Source organism: Euprymna scolopes, chromosome 30, assembly GCF_053919585.1.
Source record: "Euprymna scolopes isolate OS-2025 chromosome 30, ASM5391958v1, whole genome shotgun sequence".
NCBI lineage: Eukaryota > Metazoa > Mollusca > Cephalopoda > Sepiida > Sepiolidae > Euprymna > Euprymna scolopes.
In genome coordinates, this window is record NC_136511.1 from 30158498 (window position 1) to 30184825 (window position 26328).

Sequence of the window (26328 nt, forward strand, 5' to 3'; positions counted from 1 at the left end):
TTATTTATTTATTTATCTATCTATTTATCTATCTATCTATTTATCTATCTATTTATCTATCTATTTATCTATCTATTTATCTATCTATCTATTTATCTATCTATTTATCTATCTATCTATTTATCTATCTATTTATCTATTTATTTATCTATCTATTTACCTATTTATCTATTTATCTATCTATTTACCTATTTATCTATCTATTTACCCATTTATCTATCTATTTATCTATTTATCTATTTATTTATTTATCTATCTATCTATTTATTTATCTATCTATTTATTTATTTATCTATCTATTTATTTATCTATATCTATTTATCTATCTATCTATTTATCTATCTATTTATTTATCTATCTATTTATCTATTTATTTATCTATCTATCTATTTATTTATCTATCTATTTATTTATTTATTTATCTATTTATCTAGCTAGCTATCTATCTCTATCTATCTATCTATTTATTTATCTATCTATTTATTTATCTATCTATTTATCTATCTATTTATCTATTTATTTATCTATTTATCTATTTATTTATCTATCTATTTATCTATCTATTTATCTATCTATTTATCTATCTATTTATCTATCTATTTATCTATCTATTTATCTATCTATTTATCTATCTATCTATTTATCTATCTATCTATTTATCTATCTATCTATTTATCTATCTATTTATCTATCTATCTATTTATCTATCTATTTATCTATCTATCTATTTATCTATCTATTTATCTATCTATTTATCTATCTATTTATTTATCTATTTATTTATCTATCTATTTATCTATCTATTTATCTATTTATCTATCTATTTATCTATCTATTTATCTATCTATCTATCTATCTATTTATCTATCTATCTATCTATCTATTTATCTATCTATCTATATATTTATCTCTCTATTTATCTATATATTTCTCTCTATTTATCTATATATTTATCTCTCTATTTATCTATATATTTATCTCTCTATTTATCTATATATTTATCTCTCTATTTATCTATATATTTATCTATCCATCTATTTATCTATCTATTTATCTATCCATCTATTTATCTATCTATTTATCTATCTATCTATTGATCTATTTATCTATCTATTTATCTATCTATTTATCTATCTATCTATTTATTTATTTATCTATTTATCTATCTATCTATTTATTTATTTATCTATCTATCTATCTAATAGCTGAGGTGTTTGGAAGTGTGTGTTGGGAGTGGGGGTAGATCAAAACAACCTTGTTTAAAAAAAAAAACAAAAAACGTTGGCTGGGTAGTTTTGGTAGGAAGGTTGGCTCGAACCCGAACCCTTGACGCGAAGGTGGAAAAGAAAGGGGGGGGGACCATGACACCTGACTAGCTCGGCCATGAGAGGAGAGGGAGTGAAAGCTGTCTTAATTTAAAGTTTATAAAGTGAAATTGACAGGTGCGAGAATTTAATAATTAATATTAATCACACAACTTGAGTTTGGCACTACAAGCCAGTTTCTGCGTATTTGTTTCCCCCCGCCAAATGAATAGCAATTGTCTGACATGACGTTTTTTTTTTTTTTCTGCCAGCATTAATCAAACCTTATTTGCTTTCTGGACGTTTCGGCACATAGGGCCGAGAACACAAATTCGTTTTCAGTTTTGCTTTTTTATACTGAAAAGCGAAACGGAGATGCAGCAATTGAAAAAAAATCTCAAATAGCGCGTAAAAGTTGGGCAAATTAAAGATAGACTGGACCCCCATTCGTAACTTGTAGATATTATGATTTAGACAGTATATAAAAAGTTTTAAGGAGTGACCCGACCGAGCGTGCCCCCCAAAAAAGCCTTTGCCGGACATACACAAAAAGTGCACACACATACACACACACACACACACACATTTTCGCTTTTATATATATAGATTTATATATCTATCTACATATCTATCTACTCTGCCTATCTGTGCGCAGAACTGTCTTTAGCAAACTATTTTGTCTACAGACTTGAAACTTTATGTATAGGGAATTTAGACCCATGAAACAAATATAATTTTGTTTTTTAACTGGTGAAAATATTTGCTAAGAGATTGAAATCGAAAGAAAAAAATTGAATGTTAGGTGTAAGTTAACTAAGCATGTTATTTCTACATATGGGCTAATGTACATTTATTCTTTTAACATAATTTTTTTAAGTCTTCATGTGCGGACAGACTTTGCTCAGATTATAACGAATAATGCTCGAGCAGTTTTAGTTTCGATTCTAGCTGACATCACTCAAGTCATATTTTTAACTTTTGAAATCGCTACTATATATTGCATACAATATAATAATCAGTAGAGAATTGGCTCTAAAATAATAAATATAAAATCTACATGCTTAAAAATATATTTAAGCATATTTTAAAACTGGCCAAGCTACCATTTTTATGTGAATTATTTAAATAAATATTTAGTAAATGTTTTTAGTATTGTAAAACAGTAAAAAACAACTTTGTACTTTTGCTATTTGATCAATTTTTGTTTGGGGATTATGAGGATGTTTATTTGTTGTAAACAAAATATGGCACAATACAATGAAAATGCGGATAAAACATAAAAAATGATTAGGTGAAAATGTACAAAAAATATAAAAGCAACTAATATTTAATGAATAAGAAATTGTTTGTCAAAGTAATGTTTGAACTACTTTTTAATTAAAAATTAAAAAAAAAAGTAATTAAAAATGTAAGTTTTTCCTTTGTTGTCACTTTCACATGAAAGCGTAACATTTTTAGATGTGAATCCGCATAAATTATGAGATTTTTCTTTGCTAAAAATACACAACTTTTTTATAAAGTTAATTCGGTTCAGTGGGATTACTCGGATTACTGTTATGTTTAGTGTTCCTATTTATTTGCCTCCCCGCGAGGGCAGTTAGACACAAGGCCAGTTTTTATGTGGGGAAAATCCAGCTCCCCAAAAAGAGGCACTCTGGATGGGAACAAAAATACATTAGTGTTACTCGCGTAATGTTTCAATGTAATCTCTGATCTTCACATGTATCTTGTTGAACTTGAGAATCTGCACAGAATTTCAAACCAAACTCTTTATATAATCCACAGGGGTCACATGCTCAAATTCTGTCAGTCATGACTGGGTAGAAACCCTAAGTGATTCGTAATTGTGTGTGTTTTTTTTTTTTTTTTTTTTTTTTTTGTGTCGCCCATGCTAACCTAGAAGAGTGTAGCTTACAACTGAATTTTACCTTGAACTTTCACCAGTTGTAAGTCCCTCTTCTGAGGGATGAAGGTAAAATTCTCAGTGTGAACGATACTCAAAATATAATTGTGAATTACTTCAGACTTTTACTCTGTCATAGCTGACGGAACTAGAGCATGCTATTCCCTTGTAAATTAAATAAAAAATTCCGTTCAAAATTTTTGAGTTTGATAGAAAGATTCCTGGGTTTGACAAGATACATCTGAAGAAGGTCAGAAGTTATATCAAATGAAACGTTGTGAAAATAATACTCAAAATGAGAACACTAGTCCGAATAATGCAAATTATCAATCCTTATCTAAAAAATTTAGAAACATGATAAAGTTAATGTTTTCTGTTCTGAAGTGTTTTTTTTTTAAATTACATTTTCACCCCAAACAAGGCACATTGCCACTCAGGTGTAGGGGGCTACTATCAGGGTCAGCAACTACGGGGGCACTATGTAAGGATTTGGGCAGCAAGATGTTGGTTCACGTTGCACTTGAACTTCTGCATGTCAGTACAGTTAGGGAAGCATGATCCTGGAATGGAATTCCAGAGTCTAGCGGTTCTGGGGAAGAAACTACTGGAGTAGAAGGATCTTTTGCATCTAGGGATCTCTACTGTGTGGGGGTGGGATTTAGCTGCCTGTCGGGTTTGTCGAGGGTGTATGCGACGTGGGGGCACAAGTGTCTGCAGTTCGTCAGAGCACTCACCATTAAAATACTTACAGAACAAGCAGAGGGATGCAACGTTTCATCGATGGGACAGAGGCTGAAGCTTAGATGCCAGTTCAGGGCCTATCAGATTGGCGACTCTTTTTTGAACCTTGTCTAGGAGCGAGAGACTACTAGTAGACGCACCAGCCCAGATGTGACAACAATACTCCATACATGGGCGAATGGTGGTCTTATAGAGATACAGGATACTTTCAGGTGTCAGTAGTTTTCTAGCACGATAGAGAGAGCCTACCTTTTTTGCAGCGTCCCTGGCAATGTTTTCAATATAATTGTTCCAGCTCATGTTTCCTGTGAACGTTAGGCCAAGCAGTTTGAAAGATGTACTCTCAGACAGGGAGTCACTGGCCATTGCTATTGGTGGCAGAGAAGGTTTCTTGTAGTTATTGAAGGAAACCAGTTTGGTTTTGGCAGCATTGAATGTGACCATCCATTTATGTCCCCATTCCACTACAGATTGGAGGTCATCCTCTAGTGTTTTTGCCATTTCTTTAGATATGTGTTCATTTGTTTTCCTGTCATGCCTTTTATAGAGTGTAGTGTCATCAGCATATATACCCATCTCAGAGGCAGTTTTGTCGGGGAGGTCATTAATAAATATTAGGAACAATAGAGGTCCAAGAATAGACCCTTGAGGCACTCCCGCATTTATATCACACTGTTTAGATGTACGACCGTCGAGGACAACCTGGATTTTTCTCTTGTCTAAGAAGGATTCAATTATGCTAAGGATTCTACCAGTGATACCGTATGATTTAATTTTCCTGAGGAGACCCTTGTGCCATACCCTGTCAAAAGCCTTAGATATATCTAGAGCTACCGCTCTGCCCTCCCCCGCTTTATCCAGTGAATGGTATATACGTTCAGAGATTACAGTGAGAATGTCAGCTGTGGAACGGGCTTGTCTAAATCCATATTGTTGGTCAGTCAGAAGTTTAGCGTCTGTAAGGTGCCGGACTAGAACATGGTTAATTATGGTCTCAAATATTTTGGCGAAAAGTGGGAGGAGGCTAATGGGTCGATAATTTGATGGGTCAGTTCTTTCGCCAGAATTCTTGAATATTGGTACCACAGAAGCGGTTTTCCAACAGCCCGGAAAGCATGATTCATTAAGGCATTTGTTGAAGAGTTTGGAGAGAACTGGAGCTACTTCGGCTGAGCACTTTTTTAATAGCACAGCTGGGATGAGATCAGGTCCGCATGCTTTGGAAGTGTCAAGATTTATTATGATAGCATGTACCTGAGCAGGGGTGATTTTTAGGTCATCTAGCGTGGCGTCTGTCCGCAAAGGAAAGTCAGGCAGGGGGTGGTTTGTAGGGTCTAGTGTGGAGTTCGAGGCAAACCAGCTGGCAAGCATATTAGCTTTGTCGGTTGCTGAGCAAACAACCTCGTGATTGTTGGTTAGTGGGGGAATTGTTGATTGCCCATTGTTTACTACACTGTTGTAGATTTTCCAGAAGTCACGATTTCCTAATTTTTGTGCTTCAATGCGTTTTTTAGTGGTTTCAGTAAATTCTCTCTTAGCTGTCGCTATTTCTTTCTTAACGTTATTTCTCGTTTCTATGTACTTCTGTTTGTTTGAACTGGACTTATGTCGGTTAAGTCTGCGGTATGCATGCTGCCTTTGAGCAATGGCAGTTGCGCAAGTCGAAGTAAACCATTGGAGAGAGTGGGGCTTGCTATAAAATTTCCGCACGGGAACATGTGCTTCCATTGCTGTTTTGAACCATTCAGTGGTCTCATTTGCGCACTGTTCGTCAGGAAGAGAAAAAATATTTCCCCATGGGGCATCTCTGATAAGATCTCTGATGGCTTCCCAATCAGCCTTTTTAAAATATCTCGTTGTTTTGAGCACTGGCTCTTCAGTTTTGGGTCTAAAATTTAGGGCGATTTCTACCATTATCACTGCATGGTCAGCGTTCCCGAGTGGGCTGTTAGCATTTGTTGTACAATCCTCGGGAACTGTAGTCAGAAAAAGATCTAGAAGTGATGCTTGTTGTTCTTACTGGTCAGGGAAACGGGTTGGAAACGTAACCGTTTGTGATGGGGAGTGAGATATAGCAAAACTATGTGTTGTGCTGCCCGCTGCATCTGTGCGAGTAGAGAATCCAAGCCAGTTTTTGTGGTGAACATTAAAGTCACCAAATACATTGACTTGGGCGCTATTGTCAAGGGAGAGTGCTCTGTCTATACTGTCGGAGACTTTGTTTATTATGGTGCAGTCCTGGGTCGAGGGAGAGCGGTAGAGAAAATAAAAGTAGCTAATGTTGCGTTGTATGTTTAGTCTAAAGCACATAAAGGCTTGATCGTCTGTTTCTAGGTTTGTTTCTCTAGTCAGGGGGAGGGTATTACGAATGTAGACTCCAAGTCCGTGCATATGTCTGTCAGAGTCCTTACGGCAGAGTGGGAGATAGCCAGGCATGTTAAAGTAGTTAGAGGGGATGGAGGAGTGTAGGTTAGTCTCGTTTAGTGCTAAGATATCCGGGGTATTTGTAAGGAAAAATGCTTCAACATCAGCTAAATTAGTTCTAAGCCCACGGATGTTAGTGAATGCAAGCCTCAAGGGAGGAGGCAAGTTGAATTTGTTTGTCCCTAGGCTTATTTTTAGATTTTAGTGTCATCATGTTTTTAAAGAGTTTCAGTAAGGTGAGGGGGAGCTGAACAAGAGGTTATGCAGGATATCAGACATGCAACACAAGTAGACCAATCGGCTTTTTCTTCAACTAGGACTGTGGCCTCGGGAAAGCCCATCGGGGATGAGTGCAGGGTTCCATTTCCATGCGCGACATGGCACTACAAACAACCAGATATTATACAACTTGTAATGGAGCAGCCGCTCTAAGCGCTACCAAAGAGTTAGGGTACCTGTACTACCAGTCGGAAACAGCAGCCAGGAACTGTCAATCCGGTACCCTCAGCCCATCAGAAGAAGATCACCCCAATCTAATTGCACAGGCATGCGTGGTACTCAAGCACTCCCAAGTGCCCAGTTATGAGGGCTAATTGTTTGTATTACTTGTTTTGATTGGACTATTGCTCTCATCTTGAGTGTTATTTGTGCAACGTTTCAGTCAATGTTGCCTTCAACCTTCATTAGGCATATTGGTTGTCATCTTGGAAAATAAAGGAGAAAAGTTACTGGCTTCATAAGTGATTTCATATTCTTGCAGTTGTTTTTGTTTTTTTTTGTTGTGGTTTCATGTGAAAAAATTGGGTTGGTTACCTCCCTTTGTCAACCAAATTTTTTCACACATGCGAAAAAGGCAAAAACAACATTAAGAAGATGGAGTCCGTAACTTTTCTCCTTGTCTTTCCAAGATGGTGACCAACATACCTGATGAAAATCGAAGGCTACATCAACCAAAATGTTGCACAGATAACACTTAATGCTTTCTTTTTTTTTTTAAAGTTAAATTATTTAGAAAGATAAAAATAAAATTTTTTAGAAAATCTATTTCATATTTTCCTAAACAGTCAATTTTCTCATTGGTTACGATTCTAGTGGGTATTTTTCCAGTGGTAATGTCCGAACTATAAAGCAATCTCCTTTGTTTTTTTTGCTGGTATGAGTTTAGAGTCAGTTGATTGCTGCTTAAACAACCGCTGCTGCCACCGATTCTTCAGATGATGACCCTAAGTTGGTGTGGCTATATTGGTCTTCGTTCAGTGTGCATGTTGCTTTCAAGTGTTGGCCTCTTTCACACACACAAACACACACACACTCTCCAAAGCATGCTACTGTTTTATTTCCATGTCAGGGGTTGCTCCCATACCCGGCTTGATCACCACCTCCATCAGTGTCAGCCATGCAAGCCAGGACGATACGGATGAGTTGCCTGCTCCTTACCATGGACAAGCCCAGTATTCACACCAAATCAAAGCATCCAACTTTCTGTTGAATACCGGCAACTCAGGTTGGCAATACAAAAACAGTGTTTTCTCTCCTCCGCCTTCTTATTTTACTAACTTTGTCTCTCCCCTCCCCCATCAATTTATTGCTCTTTTTAATAATTTTTTTTTTTTCAAATCACAGCCATATTTCATTGCCACGATTCGCTCTTGCTCTCTTTTCTCTGCTATTTGCTATGGAATTATGGTTCTTTTTATTTTTACCCTCAGTATTTTATTTCTTTGCTTGCATTTTTTTTTTTTTTTAAAGTTGGGAACAAAATTTCAATCAAACTTTGGTTTGGCCCTTTATTTTTAATTTAAAAAATATTTTTTATAGCACTTGCCATTTTTTTTTTTCTTTCATATATTTAAATTTTTTATTTTCAGTGAAATGGTAATGATTTCCTTTCTTTGTTTTTGTTTCATTTTCAAAAATTCTGTTGCTTTTGAATTTATGATCGATGCTCTTGGTGTTTCCTATTTTTCATAATAATGACAAATCTAAGCATTATATTGTTTGCCTGGAAGCAGGGATGGAGATGTCACCTTGATACCTTTCCTGAAGCTAGTTGGCATATTCTTGAAGGAGATTAGAACGATTTTAATCCGTTGAAAAAAAAAACAAAAAAAATTCTAACTCTGAAATTAGTTTAAAAATAAAATTAAACTTCTACAAAAATTGCTGACTCTAACTCTTTACTTTTTAGAAACTCATCAACTTTAAAAGAAAATAAAGTAATATGGGCATCTTTACAAAATCTGAAAATCGAAAGTGAAGTTACAATTGTTTTTTTTTTATCTTTTCTTTTAGTTATGCCGTCTTTGAATTTTTCTTTTAAAGCTGATGAGTTCCTCTTTTTCTGAGTTAAGGGCGGAATAAATTAAAGAATTGACATAAATGAATGCTTCTGTGCTACAAAACAGGTGCTGTCAAGGATTGAACATTTTAACATGTTTAAAAGAATAAACGGTAAACAGGACAGCATCTTGAAAATTGGAATATACTTTTGTCATTTATATATATATATATATATATACACACACACACACACACACACACACACACACACACACACACATATAAGTATGTTTTACTAAGTCGCTACTTATTAAGACCAAAAGTCACTTACGGATGAGGCATAATGAGATGAATAGATTGTCAGTTGAATAATGAATATTATGAGAGGATTTGAAAATGATGAATGAAGAAATTTTCATTATTTTATGAAGACTGTTTATGAAAAATATTAGATGACCATTTTGTAGCTAACAAGGAAGCAGTCCTGTGGTAATGGATTAGATATGAAGTTTTTGAAAAGAAACTTTGTTCATGGAAATTCCATTGGACAGAATGAGTGGACGTTTTTGATTTTAATTTCATTTTTCCTTTCTCTTCAACTAATCTTAACCAATCACATTGGGTATAAAACAAACTAACTTCTCCTCTTTTTCGTATGTCTCTTTTAATCTTTTTTAAGGAAAAACACATTGGGATTTGTTTCTTTTAACATGCTGGTTTAAAAATAAAAACTATCAGATCAAACAAATAATATTGATTTAAACCTTTTCCTTAATTACCAAATGTTATCTTGTGGGTTTTGGTGAAAAAAAGTGGGAATAGCTGATGGATTTCTATCAATATAGATAAGATTTTTCGAACAAAGTTTGTGTAGAAATGCCAAAATGCAGCATACAAAGACATGGAAAGGTCTATCCAGATGCATTCATTTCGTGTACACGTTTAGAGATGTTTTTTGAAATTTGTGACAGACCAACATAAATGCTATAAGACATTGGATTTCAAGATTACCACTTTGTACTTAAGGCAAAATTCATCCAGACTGACCCTGTAGAACACACAGCATCTCAGATAAATGCAGACCATGCACAATAGTCCATAGTGTCTAAGATAATGATATGTAACCAGTTTTGGGATCAGCAACGAACCCGTAGATTTGATTTGAGCTAGTTTGACGTCTGTTTTGATGGTGTATAACCACATTTTGAATTGACCTCTTCAATGTTGGAATGGTTCTGGAGCTATTATTTTGGGGATGAACTCTTCTGAGTTGTGGCACACAGCAAGATCAAACCAGCAAAGCCTTCTCTTTAAAAGGGATTGGTTAAGGGGGTGATCCTACTACCACCTTATAATCAGCAGAGAAGCAGTTATGCCACAAACCGGAAATCCTTGTAAAAGAAAAGTTTGACCCATAAAGTTCTGCCTGATGTTAGATACATGCAGAGAGAAAGTATTTTATTATTGTGGTAGAGGGATGACCTTTAGTAGTGAATATCTTATGAAGAAGAACCATTTCCATGGAAATAGCAATAGAGATGAGCAATATATCTCTTCTACATAAAAGTGGTTGCAGGGAAGAGAAAATATTTGCCCAATTTTGAAGTCAAAAGAGAAGTCCTCCATGTGACACCTGTTCAGATGTGACAACTGTATTTCATCTGATAACGTTTTTTGACTAACTGCTGAACTCTTGAATCAATCCAACCCAAATTTCAGAGTCATACCGAAGCTATTATTACAACCAACATGCCAATTTATATAAAGTTGGAGTTAAATTCTAAAACATTAAGATTTAATGAAAAGCTATAACAAAAATCACCATGAAAGCGCATCAGGAAGATGTTCAAACATTACTAGACCATGTGAATTCTAGCCCTCTAACTATACAGTTCATGGTGGAAAAAGAACCACAAATTATCGTTCCTAGATGTACTGATTACCCATACTGGTTAGGAGTTTGTCATCTGCATACCAAAAGCCAACTTTCACTGGACAGTATTTAAGCTTCAACTTCCACCATCCATATAATGTAAAGAATGGAATTGTCCATTGCCTAAAATTGATATTCTCTTGAAGGTGGAAGGTTCAATTCTCAATGTGGGCGACTGAAAAATACAACTGCGAATTACTTATGACCTCTATCCAGTCATAGCTAATGAAACAAGAGCATGCTACCCCCGTGAAGTAAAGGGTTTCATTCGAAATTTTGTCCAAATTTCCTAGTTTAACATGATACACCCGAAGAAGGTCGGAGGTTACATCGATCGAAATGTGAAAATGACACTCAAGATGGGAACAGTAGTCTGATTAATCCAAATAATATGAATAACCACTCCTCATCTAAAAAATTCAGGAACATATTGTGTGTTCTCAGCTGATGGGAAAATGAAATGGTTCACTGAAACTTCCCACTTAAAGTATCAACAAATCAATAATTCTCTTTTTGTTAATTTTTTTCTCATTGACAAATTTACGCATTTTATTTTATTCATTACTTCATTTGTAAAAAAAAAAAAAAAAAAAAAAAAAAAAATGGTGTTACTGATTTATGCTTGCTGTTTTTTGTTGCCTTTCAAATTTCATGATCGCACTATAAAAATAAATTATAGTAATAAATAACTTAGATAATAATACAGTATATCATTCAGTAAATATTGAAGTAAACACAAGCATCAGCAGTAGCTGACTTGAAATATTATTTTTTTAATTGAAACAAAAACATGATCATTTTTTTTCTTCCAATTATGTAAGTTCTAGGAATTTACTTCTTTAATCGTTTTTTTTTTTCATAATGCTATTTTTTTTTTACATTTACGAATATTCAAGTGTTACATTACGTTTAATATTAGCAAAAAAAAAACAACAACCCAAAACAAAACACTTGTGTTACTGAATTATGCAATGAAAAAGAATATCCTGTCATTTTTTTTTTTATGGCATAGGTACACTAGTATGATTAAAATAAATCTAGCAAAAAAAATATTTTACTAGTGTAAGTGTAAATTGTATCTCTGTTAAATAGTTGTGAAAATGTGATTTTTACAAACTATGAATTTGTCAAATTTACTCTTATTTTTATTTACACAAATGATTCTAATTTTCCCAATGTTTGAATCTCTTGCATTTGGTTCACCGGATATATTTGCCAGTTTTCGAATTTTTTCACAAGTCAAGTTGCTCCTATAATTACTGGAATGAGTTTTTTTTCATATCATACATAAGACTTTGGTATTTTGTTATCTTTCCCTCTCAGTCTGTTTAACCCAGCATCATTGGGATAATATAATTGAAAATGATATTTAAAACTGCAACATGAGGAAGTCTCTCATAGAAATGCTTACGAGGGGCATGCAATAAGTAATTCCCCTGACCCACTTCCCATAGCAGTAGAGCAACGAAGCTTGGTACAGTTATTAGTCTTTCTCTACATAGGAACCACCCAGAGTTATACATTTCTCCCATCGTTTGATGCAGCTCTGGATACCGTTTTTGTAGAACACCCCAGGTTGGTCCTCCAACCATGACGTGACTTCAGAAATCAAGGCTGCATCATCTGGAAAACGCTTTCCTTTCAAAAACATCTTCATGGCTGGGAAGAGGTTAAAGTCAGAGGGTGCAAGGTCAGGAGAGTTGGGAGGATGGGGAAGGATTTCATAACCACACGCCCGTGCTTCTGGTCAGGCGACATGCGAGTTGTGGACCGGAGCGTTGTCCTGCAGGAGGAGGGTACCTTTGCTGATCTTGCCCCGCCTCTTGATTTTGATAGCTTCTCTTAATTTCCTCAAAAGTAAAGCATTATAGGCTCCTGTAATTGTGGTACCCTTTGCCAGGAAATCTGTTCTCACTACTCCGTCCTGGTCCCAGAAGACTGAGCATAACCTTGCCAGTGGGGGCTTCACCCTTGCCGTCTTTGGAGGTGGTGAGTCCAAGTGCTTCCACTGCATTGACTGGGCTTTGGTCTCTGGATCATAGTGATGGACCCAGGTTCTATACTGTGTAATCAGTCTTTTGAAAAACTTTGACTCCTCTTCTTGGCACATCTCCAAATTCATGTTCGAGCACTCTACGTGTTCTCGCTTCTGGAATGGTGTGAGCAACCTGGGAATCCATCTGACAGACACCTTATGCATATGCAAATTGTCATGAATGATAGTTTCCACAGACCCTGTACTAATCTTGACATCTTGGGCTATTTGGCGAATAGTAATGCGCCGATCTTCCAAAATGGCAGCCTCAACTTGACGGACAGGTGCCTCATCAATGGCAGAAGGGGGGGGAGCGTTTCCACAGACTTCCGACCATGTTTGAATTCACGATGCCAGCATTTTACAAGATCATATGATGGGGCATTATCACCATGGGTTTCTTTCATTTCATCAGAAGTGTCCTGTGGTGTGCGTCCTTTCAAATACAAAAACAGGATCACTGCTCGACATTCAACAGGCTCCATTTCACACCTGACTCAGTTCAAACACCTGTAAAACAAAAACCACAATTAGTTCAGAGCTGTAATTTGCCACATAACCTGTAGAGATATAAATCATTGCACATGCAAAATTTCAGCTAGATCAGACAACTGAAAGTGGGTCAGGGGCATTACTTATTGCACACCCCTCGTAGGTGCATCAAAAAAAATTAAAGGCCGAACTTGTTAGGATTTTAACTATAGTTTTAAAATGAAAAACATCACCTTAACTTAGTAACACCTTTAAAAAAAATTAATGTTAAATAAAAAAAAAAATCATTTGAAAGAATTAATCCATTCTTGAAAGCAGCATGTTAAAACTTTGCTCTTCCTCCCTGCGTCATCCTTTGTTTACTTTCCCAACTCTCTTTTCTTGCGTTTGCACTTTAAGGCAAATGTCCGAATTAACATTTGGTTCTAAGTGATCAAATATTTCTCATTTAACTCATTTTTTTTTTTTTTTAAACTGCTGCACATTTTCATTTTTTTTTATATTATTTGCTTTCTTTTTAAAAAATTTTTTTTACAAAAAAGTTTCCATGGATTGTGATACAATTTTAGTCTAAAAAAAAAAAATCCAAACAAAAAACATTACACAAAAATCTTTGAAATTGCTTCTGGAATAAACTTATATACACACACACACATATGTTAATCATTTAATTGAAACATACTCTGTATATACCAATCGTAATGGATTAAAAAAATTTTCTCAAAGAATTTTATAATGAAAATTTCATCATTACATATGACTAAATCAATTAGTTTGTTAGTCACAACAGATACTGGGATCAAACTGTGTCAATCACATTCCCTTAACGCTTCATGTGTACATTAAATATGAACTTAATATATTATACAAAACCTATAATAAAATAATTTAACATTAAGAGTTTCTATGTAATCACACAGTTCAGGCACTTTTTTTCTTTAAAAATTTTTAAAAAATATTTATCCAAAAATTTTTCTTAGTATTTATCAACAGTATTTTATGAACTGGGAAACAAGTTTTATTTTTAATTCATAAACAAGTAAAAAAAAAAAAAAAAAAAAAAAAACTAGAATAAAGAATTTTGCAATGTTTTTCTTAATTCTCATCAGCATTTAATTTTGACCGTTTCAATCAATGTGTGACATTCAAATTTTTGTCAGATTTAAGTATGATGTAAACATTCGGCTTTTATTTCAATCAATGATTTCAACTTTTAATGAAAAAAAAAAAATTTAAGCATATAACTATCATTAACTATAATTTCTAAACTTGTTTTCCAATCTTTAACAAATATTTCTTTCATGAATTTGTCGAGCTATTTGTGGAAACTTTTTTTAAAAAAATAAATTTAGATTCTGGATAAAAGAATTATGTTTTAAAAACATTTTCATCTTTAATTTATCTTGTTTTTGCAGGACCTCCTTCACAGAAATCATCCCGGGCTCCCTCTCCTATTGCCAATCAATCGTATGATGCACTAGAAGGTCAGTTCACATGTGGAGGGCAACAACAACCAAGTAAGTAAACCATATTTTTTTTATATGCCTCCCCTCCCTCCTATTCATTCAACTGCAGAAATATATTAGGTTATTACAGTTTTCTTTCTCTATTGATATAAAACAATTGATTGAAGATTATAAAAAAATTGATTAAAAATTAAGGATTACATTTATTAAACTCCTTTGTGTAGAAAGCAAATACATCACCCTAAATTCTATTACCATTAATTTCAGATTTACATCATGACTTTATGAAAAAAAATCCCCTTATGTTAAGTGGAAAAACTCTTAAATGACTTTCTAACATCACACCATTTCTTATGAACTAAGTTTAAAAAAAATTATTTTTTAAATATGCAAAACACCATTTCTTATCAATTTTCTTATTTTTTAACTTATGAATAAAACCATTTTACATGTATTCAAAACTCTTTTGTATTTGGCACAAAAACTCTATGCTACAGAAAGTGAATACATCCATAATTACTTACAAAACATTGTGCATTTAATTGATATTAAAGAAAAAAAACAAAACAATTTTTCACCAATTTTTTCCACATTTTTCGTCATTTTATCAAAAAGAATTATTTACAGAAAAAAAATTTTAAAAGTAGATGAAAATTATGCTTACAAGATATTAAAAATATTGAAAAAAACAAATCTTTTCTTTTTTTTTTTTGTTTTTTTTTTTTCATGAATAAATTATATCATTGTGAATTAATGTAATCTGGTTATGTAATGAGTTTATTATGAAATAATGAAAAGCAATCAGTCATTTACATTAAACTAATAGGGCCAATCTGCATTACTTGGGAGTGAATAATGATCCTTTTTACTCCGGATTCCCTATATATCATTTTTAATTTTTATAATTTTCAATTTTAATTGATTTAGACAAAATAACTAAAAAAATATTTGTAGAGCTTTTCATTTTTTTTTTTTTTTTTGGAATTGAACAAATATTATTGGACTCTAATTTTGTCTCTATTGACCTCAAATGGTTGAATATTACATGAATTGGTTCTTGTTCAGAATTTCCCCATATGAGAAAAATGTGTATGATGTATACATCCATGATAAAATATAAATATACTAGCATTTTCAGCCCGGCATTGCCAGGGTGTTTATATATGTCTGTTGAGCAAAAAAAAAAAAAAAAAAGTGGTAGTAGGAAGGCAGGCTTGAACCCGTACCGCAAAGGAGGAAAAGAAGGGGGGGTGCCTGACGCCTTTGTGGTTACGACCTCCACCAAACCTGAAGTGAATTATGTTAACATTTAGGCTAAACAATCGAAAGGAGAGGATAACTTTCAGAAATATCGGCGAAAAAGTAAACCCCCCCCTGTAGAAAAGTGCCCAGTTGAAGGTGGAGATATTAATGTTTTTAGCCAATTTTTCGTATGAAAGGTCGAACTTTAAAAATCTAGTAAAATCTGTCGAAAGTTTTAGGCAGACATGCAAACACACATACATACATTTATATATTGGTACCTAAAAATTTTTGACCAAAACCGATGAAAAAGCTTGCCCTATCTCTGAATACCCTTTATGTAAAATTTCAAATGTTTAGACCAGAAATTGTCTGAGTAACTTGGTAGAGACTGCAGAGGTCAAATAGTTTTTAACTTTGACTCCTATTATGACCCCTTAAAATTGGTTTTGGGCTCAAATCAAGTTATTAAGTTGGATCCATGTTCAAGGAACCTATATCTAAAATTTCAAGTGTTTAGACCCAAAATTGTCGGAGGAGTTTGGTAGAGTTCTCAAAAGTCAAATCATTGCACTTTGACCCCTTAACAGTCAAATTTTTGGCCAAAAACAAATCACAAAGTTATTGCGTAGGGAAATGTACACGCAGACACACAGATACACAAGCACGTTCACTTTGATAGATAAATAGATAGATTGATTGGATACAATATATAGTAATGATTTAAAAAGTATTAAAAAAAGACTTATGCTCCACCACCGAGAATCGAAACCAAAACGTTCAGCTCACGATTTATTTTGCCTCTGCCGTCAATGACTGGGCTATGAAAATGTGTTTACTGCAAGGCTAAAAATTAAAACATGAACCAATAGCTACTACATTGTATTCGTAATGCTGGCGTTCGACCTTCACCTGGCAAATTTCATTTTTTAAAAAAATTTTCACACTTTTACACTGGTTTTTCCGGGCTAAAACCCAAATATAAAGTTTTGCATGGATTCAAATACCTTATATATGAAGTTTCATGTCTGTAGACCAAAAACTCTAGGAGGAGTGTGGTAGGCAAAATTTGTTAAGCAAAAATACATAAATATACATGGAAACAATTTTGTGTTTACTATAAACTTTTTACGTAAATATTATGCAAGTATAAATCATGTAGAATATCTGCATGAATATAATTACACGTAACAGTTAACTAAAGATGATTATCCCATTAGAAAGCCGAAGCAACTAATAGGGAATTAATTAAAATGAAGGTTTAAAAGAATATGCAAATTATCTAGATCTTTGGCTAGTGAATACAATTCCACAACTCGTATATAAGAAAATTGTATTTTCTTTTTAAATAAGTAGAAAACAAGGTTTTTAATATGAATATCAATACACACAAAAGAAAAACGAATTTATAGGAGTATAGATTCCAACAATCATGTAAATTCAACATTAGTTTTATTTTTAAATAAAAAAAAAATCAAATTTTATGAGAAACCAAGGAGTGACTATCTTATCCGCCATTTTGAAAACAATCTCAAGAGATAAAGGGAGATAGTTCAACAATAATTCAAACTTGTGAAATCTATGTTGTTATGCCTAAGAGTTCCCATTGATCAGTTAAAAATGATTTTCTTTATAAAAATAAAACTACTTGATTAATTTATGTGAATTTGGAATATATTTTCATTTCATCATGGGTACATACATCATACAGATTTTTTAAAATGTTTGTTTTTAATATAAAGGAAATTCTTGACGAGAACCATACATTGTTTACCAAAACCTTGCTTAGGTGATACTAAAGCAGAATATATGTATGGTTTATAAGTGTATCATTAATAGCCTCTGAGTTTTAGATGGAAACACAGCCAACCACTTTTTATATAATAGATGGAACATCAGTTTTACATAAAAAGAAAGATTAGTGGTAAACTAAATAAAACTGGATAATGTAATTTCGATGATTATAAATAATAAAAAAAGTGTTAAAACGTAATAAAAAGAAGAGTACATGGGAGATATATGCATGAGGAAAAAGCAAAGGAAGTGTTTTGCCTTGTTACCGCTTCGGGTAGCATCCACACCAGAAGTTAGTACGTTAACTGACTGATTTTTCTTTGAAACAAAAAAGAAAATATCACAAAATAAAGTTATGCCATATTATTCATTAAAATCCAAGGTTCAACGGAATTGAAAGTTTTTGTTGAAGTTGGATTTGTTTAGTCACTGAAGAATCAAGTTTAATTAGGAGACTTTAAAATAAGTCTGAGTTAGATATTTTTGAATTGTAGAAATTGAGCGTTGTACCTTCCGACTCTGTTAAAATCTGTCTCATATTTCACTAAAATATTTGATTTATTTTCTTGATATTAGAAAATAAAAAGGATATTTTTTAGACATTCTTTGTTCTCTTAAAATGATTTTGATTCAGAATCCCCCTTATATTCAAAATAAAAATAAAGAAAAATCTGTATGATGTATGTACCTTTGATGAAAGGAAAATATCATATTCCAAAAATCACATAAATTGGTCAAGTAGTTTTATTAAATAAGGAAACCAAATTTCATAACTGAGAAGTGACACATTTTGGAAGAAATGTTAAGAAACAAAGGGAGATAACTCAACAATTCATACTTACTAGATTTATGTTGTAATGTCTAGGAATTCCCATTAATCCTTCCCATTAATTGCTTAATGCTTTTCTTTATAAAAACGAAACTTATTTTTTTTGTTTTTTTTATTAAAATGTAATAGAAAATCCCATAAAAACAAATATATTTTTGTAAACAATTATCAACACTTGTGCTTATATATAATCCTATCTTTTGTAAGTAATTTTTTAAAGTAATTTTATTTTTAAAAAAAAATAAGTTGTATAAAAGTTTCTAACATTTTATACTGTATTTCATTATATTCATTTTATTTTTAAGTAAATTTTTTTAAATAAGTTGTATAAAAATTTCTGATAATGTATACGTGTGTATAATTTTAATTTTGAACATGTTTTTCTTATATGCAAGAAAATGCACTATTGCATTCCTTGCATTATTGGGAAAAAGACATGAACACCTGATCTTCCTCGTGCTATTGTTACAAAGAAAACCACTTGCATTAATGTTTTTATTTATGAAAATCATATTTTCAGTTATGGGTGAGCTTAATAAACTATAATCTTATGTTTCTCTAGCTCACCTGAATATTAGTCCAGTCTAATAATACCTAAACCAACTGTGTATATGCAACTCACACTGTCTAGTCTTTTTCAAATGTTCCTTTTGACACTGTATATGTGTTCAAACTCACAAATTTTTTTGTTTCTTTTTCTATTTTACTCATTTATGGATGTCTGTCTTAAATTAATCCCCCTCTCCTCCTCCAATAAAAAAAATGGCAACTTTATAGTTAAATCTTTAGAGACTTTATAAAGAATCTGAATCGGGGGGGGGGGGAACCACATGGTTTCAGTTTAAAAGTAGAACCTATTTTAAATACTTACATTCAAATATTAGCTGTCTGACAGATAATCTTCTGTGATTGTATCGTGTGTGATCAAGCAGCATATTTCTGTTTATTTAATCTGTTGATCTTAACTTCTAACGTACATTCACAAAAGAACAAATTTCCAAAATTTAAAAAGGGAAGAATGTATCAGACCTGTGCACGCAGTGTGATAAGGGAAACCTGACCAGATATAGTATTAGTGATGAGATGATGCTAATATTTTTCCCTGATTCAGATTCTTTATAAAATCTCTAAATATTTAAGTATAAAGTTGCCATTTTTTTTTTCCCGATTATCGTAAAAACATATTTAAATATGCAGATATTTTCTCAAACATAAAAAACATACTTGTGGGAGTGATCTATAGATTATAGCTTTAATGGTAGTTTAAAATCAATAACTATTTATTTTATTATATATATATATATATATATATGTGTGTGTGTGTGTGTGTGTGTGTGATACAATCGACCATCTAGACACAGATATCCACATCTTAGTTATCTGTCAAGGTTATATTCGGCAGATGCTTTAATTTATTTTCCCATCTGCTCTAAGCCACATTCTGCTGTAAACTGTTGTTAATTGTTGCAGAATTCACTCGCACTCCCAAACTGTTTGTAAACTCATTCTAAATATGTTGACCTCTACGTCATACAAGCACAACTAAAACAATATATGTCCTTCCATCAAACCGATCCAATTGAAACACTAGGTAGAACACCACTCAAACAAGTAGATAACTTTGATTATCTCGCATTTAACGAAAAAGAATAGTCAAGGCTTGGAGTGCACTTAATCCGCTGAAAGTTATATGGAAATCTGCCCTCTTGGAACAGAAAAACTCTTTTAAAGCCACGGTGGAGATAGTGTTGCTTTATGGTTCTCCAGGATGGACTCTCAGTAAAAAAAAAACCCCAAAAAACTTGTAAGTTAGATGGAACTTACGCTAGAATACTCCAGGCAGTGTTAAACTTAAACTGGAAGACACGCCCAACCATTATCTGCCCAGGATCTCTTCAATAATAAGAGAAAGAACGCAATATGTCGGATATTGCTACAGAAGAAAAAATGAGGTTGTTGGTGATGTAATACTGTAGGATTTTAAACAGGGAACCACTAAAGTAAGAAGGCCTATCAAGACATACACAAACTTATTGACAGAAGACACTGGCTTACAATTTGAAGATCTTCCTAAGGCCATGGAAGATAGACTGGTGGAGGAAAGCGTCAATTTGGTTTGGGTAATCAGCCTGATCCGATGCTGCTATCATTACTTCTAAAATATTTTTCAAGTTTTAAAACTAATTCTCTTACAGTTAAACACTGCACACATCAAAACTATTTTTCTTTTGTCTTTTTTAACTGTTAACAGGAATTCAAATTATTAAATAATAATAGCAAAACTACAAAAGTTAATTTAATTTGCACAAATGATCTATTTAAAAAATAATTTGTTAAAAAAAAGGGGTTATACGTTGTTGGCTTCAAGTTTCTTCTAAGTTTAACTGCTTTGAAAAACAAATGAAAATTCTTCTGGGATTCTAATTTCAATATTTCATAAAATATCTTATCCGTTTACTACTATCGGGGGCATAAGTTGCAGGGATACTATGTAGGGAGATGAGCAGCAAGATGTCTGTTCACATTACACTTGAACTTCTGCATGTCAGTACAGTTGGGAAAGCAGAATCCCGGAAGGGAGTTCCAAAGTCTAGCAGGAACTGGGGAAGAAACTATTGGAGTAAAAGGCTTTATTGCACTTAGAAATCACTACTGTGAAGGGATGAGATTTTGCTGTTTGTTGGAGGTATTTACATCTAGGGGGTATAAGTGCATGTAGTTCGTTGGATCATTCACCATTAAAATACTTGTAGAACAGGCAGAGGGATGCAACGTTTCGTCGATGGGATAGAGGTTGAAGCTTAGATGACAGTTCAGGACCTATCAGGTTGGTGACTCTTTTGAACCTGGTTCAGGAGTGAGAAACTAGTAGCAGATGCACCAGCCCAAATATGACAACAATACTCCATACGTGGGCAAATGATGGCCTTATAGAGGTACAGGATACTTTCAGGTGTAAGTAGCTTTCTAGCACAGTAGAGAACCTACTTTCTTCACAGCAGCCCTGGCAATGCTCTCAATGTATCTGTTACAAATCCTGTTCCCTGTGAATGTTAGGCCGAGAAGTTTAAAAGAAGTACTTTTAGGTAATGTATCTTTAGCCATTGATGGTTGAGAAGGATTCTTGTAATTATTGAAGGAAACCAACTTAGTCTTGGCAGCATTGAATGTGATCACTCATTTATATCCCTTTTCCACTACAACTTGGAGGTCTTTTCTAGTGTTTCTGTCATTTTCTAAGATATGTGTTCATTGGATTTTCCTTCTCATGCCTGTTATAGAGTGTGATATCATCAGCAAATATACCCATTTCAGAGACAATTTTATCAGGAAATCATTTATGAATATTAGGAATAATAAAGGTCTAAGGATGAACCCCTGAGGTACTCCTGCATTTATATCATATTGTTTAAATGTACAACCATCAAGGATAACCTGGATTCTTCTCTTAAGAAGGATTTAATTATGCTAAGTATTCATCTAGTGATACCATATGATCTGATTTTCCTGAGGAGGCCATCATGCCATACCCTGCCAAAAGCCTAATAGCAATACCAGAAACTATAACTTTCAGCTCTTTACAAGGCGCACACTGCTACTTAATTTGACACTCTGTCTTTAAATCAGTAATAAGTACATTTCTCCTACCTCCATCAAAATAAAACTTGTATAACTGGATTCACAATAAAATTTACTTTAAAATGGTATTTTAATATTTTTTGTTGTTCTTTGTATACTCTAAGAAATCGCTATTTAAATCTGACATTAACGACAAAACATGCCAGCATAGCATGCCCATTGGTGGTAGATCACTTGCAAATAAGCGGTCGGGGTGTGTTCACATAAATACTCAAAACGGAAGTTGTACCTGTCGACGACGTTTCTAGTTTTTTTTTTTTTTTTTTTTTTTTTAACTAATCAGAGAAAAGGATTGTCTTTTCTACGGAATTTGAACACATGTATGTCTTTCATCCAAAGTTAGAATATCTAAAAGTTGACGCTTTGTAGCACAAAGATAAGTGAAGATAAAAACTGTTCAAATGCTATTTAATAGTGAATATATATTAATTTCTTTTGTCCTAAAATTTGAAAAGAATTTGATAAAAACTTATGCACGAGTTGACAGAAATAGTGACAAATGCATATAAATATGAGAATTATTGTGCGTCGTGACATGCACAAAAAATCTGTAAACAAAGTGTTCGTCAACTAATTTACGAACCTAAGTATTCATTTAATTGTTAGTATTAAAACAAGTTTTTAATTATGGACAGGAAAAAGAATATTTTTAATAAATTCTTTGAAAGAGAATAACTGACAATAACCACACTTTTAAACGAGTTAAAACACACAAACCACTTATCAAGTTAAGTAAAACAATAACTTTTATTGGCTTTGTTTTAAAATCCACAGAGGTATAAAAAAACGTGGTCAGAAAACACATAACAAATAAATGTTACCAAAGGCAAGTTACTCTTCTACCTATCTCGATAAATTTTTGGTGTTGTAAATGTTTATTCTGTTTAAAAAAATAAGTAGTACCAAGCGTTACATGAGAATAAGAAAAAAAAAATGTCCGCAATGTCTCTTGAAATCTCGACAATGATTTAAAAATAAAAAATTATACAAAATAGTGGTAGAAACTAACCTGATAATTGTTACGGGTACTTGAAGCCGTTAAAATGAAATTTAATCATCCTAATTAGTTTAATGAACTTGAAAACATAATTGTAATCTGTACAAAATTTCCTTTCATTTGATATGCTACAAGCCATATTTTGTTAATTTCTTTGAATCATGTTGTGGTGGCCATCTTGGATTTCCTGGTTGCCATCTTGGATTTTTCACAGTGTAATGATGACAAATGATAATGTCCATCAGAATAATATTTGCATGATAATAAAGTCTTACTTCCCGTTTTTTTAACTGCTTTTATGATGCTTCTACTTATAGCTGTTAAAATGAAAAGCTTTTTAAAGATGGGTTAGTCTGTAAATTGTGCAAATTTCCTACCATTTTCAGTCACAAGCTTAAATGCATTTGAATAGGACTGATTTAAGACAAAATGTCCAGTGAACCACATATTTTTTGATACTTTGAATGGCCATAACTCCAGTTCTAATGGGCCGATTTAAAAAAAAAAAAAACTAAAGATAATATTTCTTTGTTTTTATGCTCTTTTCGATAATGCTTGATTTGAGTCTATTCAATCTAAAGAAAAAAAATAGTGTGGTATTGCTAATTCTAGTAAAAAAATATAAATTTATAACTTTTTTTTTTTTACATAGACATCACCACTTATCAAGGCTAAGAGGCCACTCAAGGATAAGAGTAAAAGAGTGTACAGTAGAAATTGGACAATATAGTAATCATTAGTATTGGAGATTCGGTAAATTTGTTAACTTATATGGAATAGCTCATCAAAAACTTGTTTATGTTAGACTTGAAGACAACCATATTGTAGTCAGCTGGAAAGCAGAAAAACGGAAGACAATTCCATAGGCGTGCAGTTCTAAGAAAGAAGCTTTGCGCATGGAATCTACGTTTAGGTTTAGGCACAGATAAAGAGTAGGGGAAATTAGTGATAGTGTTTTCTGCTAGACGGGTGTTTCTTGTGAAAGTTTGGCAAGGGGGGACCATAGAATGGAGCTCAGCCGAGCACTTGCCTTAACTTAAAATATTGTAACATTAAGAGTTATTTTAAATGTTCAATTTAACATATATAAATTCTTAATGCTGCAATATTTTAAGTTATAAATTTATTATATTTTTGACTAGAATGTCTCGTCTTTTTCTTTTCCAGTTTTAACAAATAGTCCTTTTACTTTTCTTGAGCTTAATCTTAACCATATTACTTTTCATACTCACATTTTTCTATGTAATCCATGATTTTTCCAGGTTTTGCTTTGAAATATTTTCCTTTTTGGGTTCAATATCCTATGCATTAAAGGAATCATTTTTCACATCAGAAAATAAGTACACATTTTTACAATTCTGATACCCACAAAAATTCTTATTTTCCCAATTCCAATTAATCATTCCAACACTAATACACACACACACACACACGGTTATATTCTAGCACTTTGCATTAAATTGTCTAGTGTTTTTCTTTTTAGGTTTTGTTTTTGTTTTAAATATGAATCTGTTTTGTGAATTTGCAGTGGTGCCACAAGGTCTACCTGCAGCACCTCCCCAGGGATTGCCTGGACCTCCGCCCAAGCAGGGAGGAATTACTGGTAAACGCCAATATCCTCAGATGGTAAATTGTCTTTTAATACGTGTTTATAAAAAAATATTGATAAGTGCAAAATGTTAATAAAAAGTCAAATAAAAATAGAAAAGATAATTTGAATGAATTGTCTCAAATTCTTTTGATTAAGCAGAGGAGATTCATTAGAATTGAACATCAAAAATAAAATCTGCACTTGATAAAATCTTAAGTCTCCGTAAAAGATTTACGGGGGGGGGGGCATTTGTTGGTTATCCTAAATTTCCCTATATTAAAAAATAACAAAACAAAAAAGTATCTTAATGATGTAGGCATCTGTGATGGAACCAAAAGATCATGTTCCAAAAATCATGTAAATTGATCAAGTAGTTTTTATTTTTCTAAAGAAAATAATTTTAAAGCTATTTTAAATGATTAATGGAAAACTGTAGACATTACAAGGCTGAATTGTAAAGCTATTTGCTCGTTTCTTCAAGATGGTGATATGAGACAGTCCCATTTTGCTTACTCATAAAATTTGATTTTCTTAGTTACTTGATCGATTCATGTGATTTTTGGAATATGACATTTTGGTTCTGTCATGTACGTACATCATACAGATTTTTTTTTTATTTTTGTTTTTTAAAGTAAGGAGAATTTTGGACAAGAACCAAATATCTTTTTTCATTTACACAATGAAGGAAATATAAATCCTTTCCCAAAATTTTAAGTGTTAAGTTGATCAAACAACGCAAGATTTTAACAGAGGATTGAGGACATATGATGTATGGAAAGAAATGAGGAGAGTAATAAATGTGTAATGTTAGTCTTGAAGACAAGATTAAATCTGCACAGCTGTGGGAAATGAGGGAAACTTTGTTCGTTTTGTCACTGTTAAATCTTACAAGCTCTTCACCGGCAAGAGTTTTTTCACTGGAAAATAGTGAAAGCACTACTTTCGAATATTGGGTATGTCTTTACTCCAATTCTATGTTATTGGCAAACTCACATTTGATGACTTGTCCAGGTTTTGGAAGCTTGACTTTCATAGTGGTGATGTCCTGCTTATTTGTTATCTCAATGGAGTGATGCTGCTCGATACTGTTGTCTGAGACTTACCGGTCATATTAAAAAAAATGGATGCGAGTTCTTCGGTTAGCAGATCTAGCAATGTTGAGGTATTAGTCAGTTTTCAAGGGTAGGCCAAGGAAAACATGGGAGGAAGAGATAAGGGTGGATTTGAGAGAAAGATGGACAAATAAAGACTTGACCAGAAATAAGTTAGTTAGGAGGTCAATTTGTTAAAGCTGCTTAACATATGTCAGCATGAAGAATGGATGTTAAACTGAATATGATAATTGTCATCATTCGTATCGCGAACAGGAATATCAAATTATTTTGTGTTCATATCTGTGACTAAAATTGATCGGTTGACGTGTCATGTCAATCTTATTTGAAACATTTCAAGAATGATTGAGCAAATCAACCCTGTTGCAATTCTCGACAGAAAATTTTGAATGGAAAAGATTGTCTAAACTTTTAAACCAGTGTACATGACAGGATTTCTTTAAAATCTATAAGTTATACTCAGTCATATTTTCATTTAAAAGTTTTAAAAAAATATTTTTTGTTTACATTTACTGCCAACAACCAAAATTGTATAAACTTATTTTC

At 32.9% G+C, this 26328-nt stretch overlaps 1 protein-coding gene across 6 annotated transcripts in view; it reads left to right on the forward strand.

Annotated features, from left to right (window-relative positions):
* Nucleotides 1–26328, forward strand: part of LOC145254555 (protein transport protein Sec24A-like) — a 192953-nt gene that overhangs the window by 94054 nt on the left and 72571 nt on the right. For 3 of the 6 annotated variants that reach the window (XM_080113080.1, XM_080113081.1, XM_080113084.1), the window contains exons 3-5: nt 7721–7876; nt 14528–14629; nt 24608–24705. In XM_080113080.1, the coding sequence (XP_079969206.1) occupies nt 7721–7876; nt 14528–14629; nt 24608–24705 (356 nt within the window). The remainder of the gene's footprint in view (nt 1–7720; nt 7877–14527; nt 14630–24607; nt 24706–26328) is intronic. The other 3 variants (XM_080113082.1, XM_080113083.1, XM_080113085.1) reach the window with 1 other exon arrangement.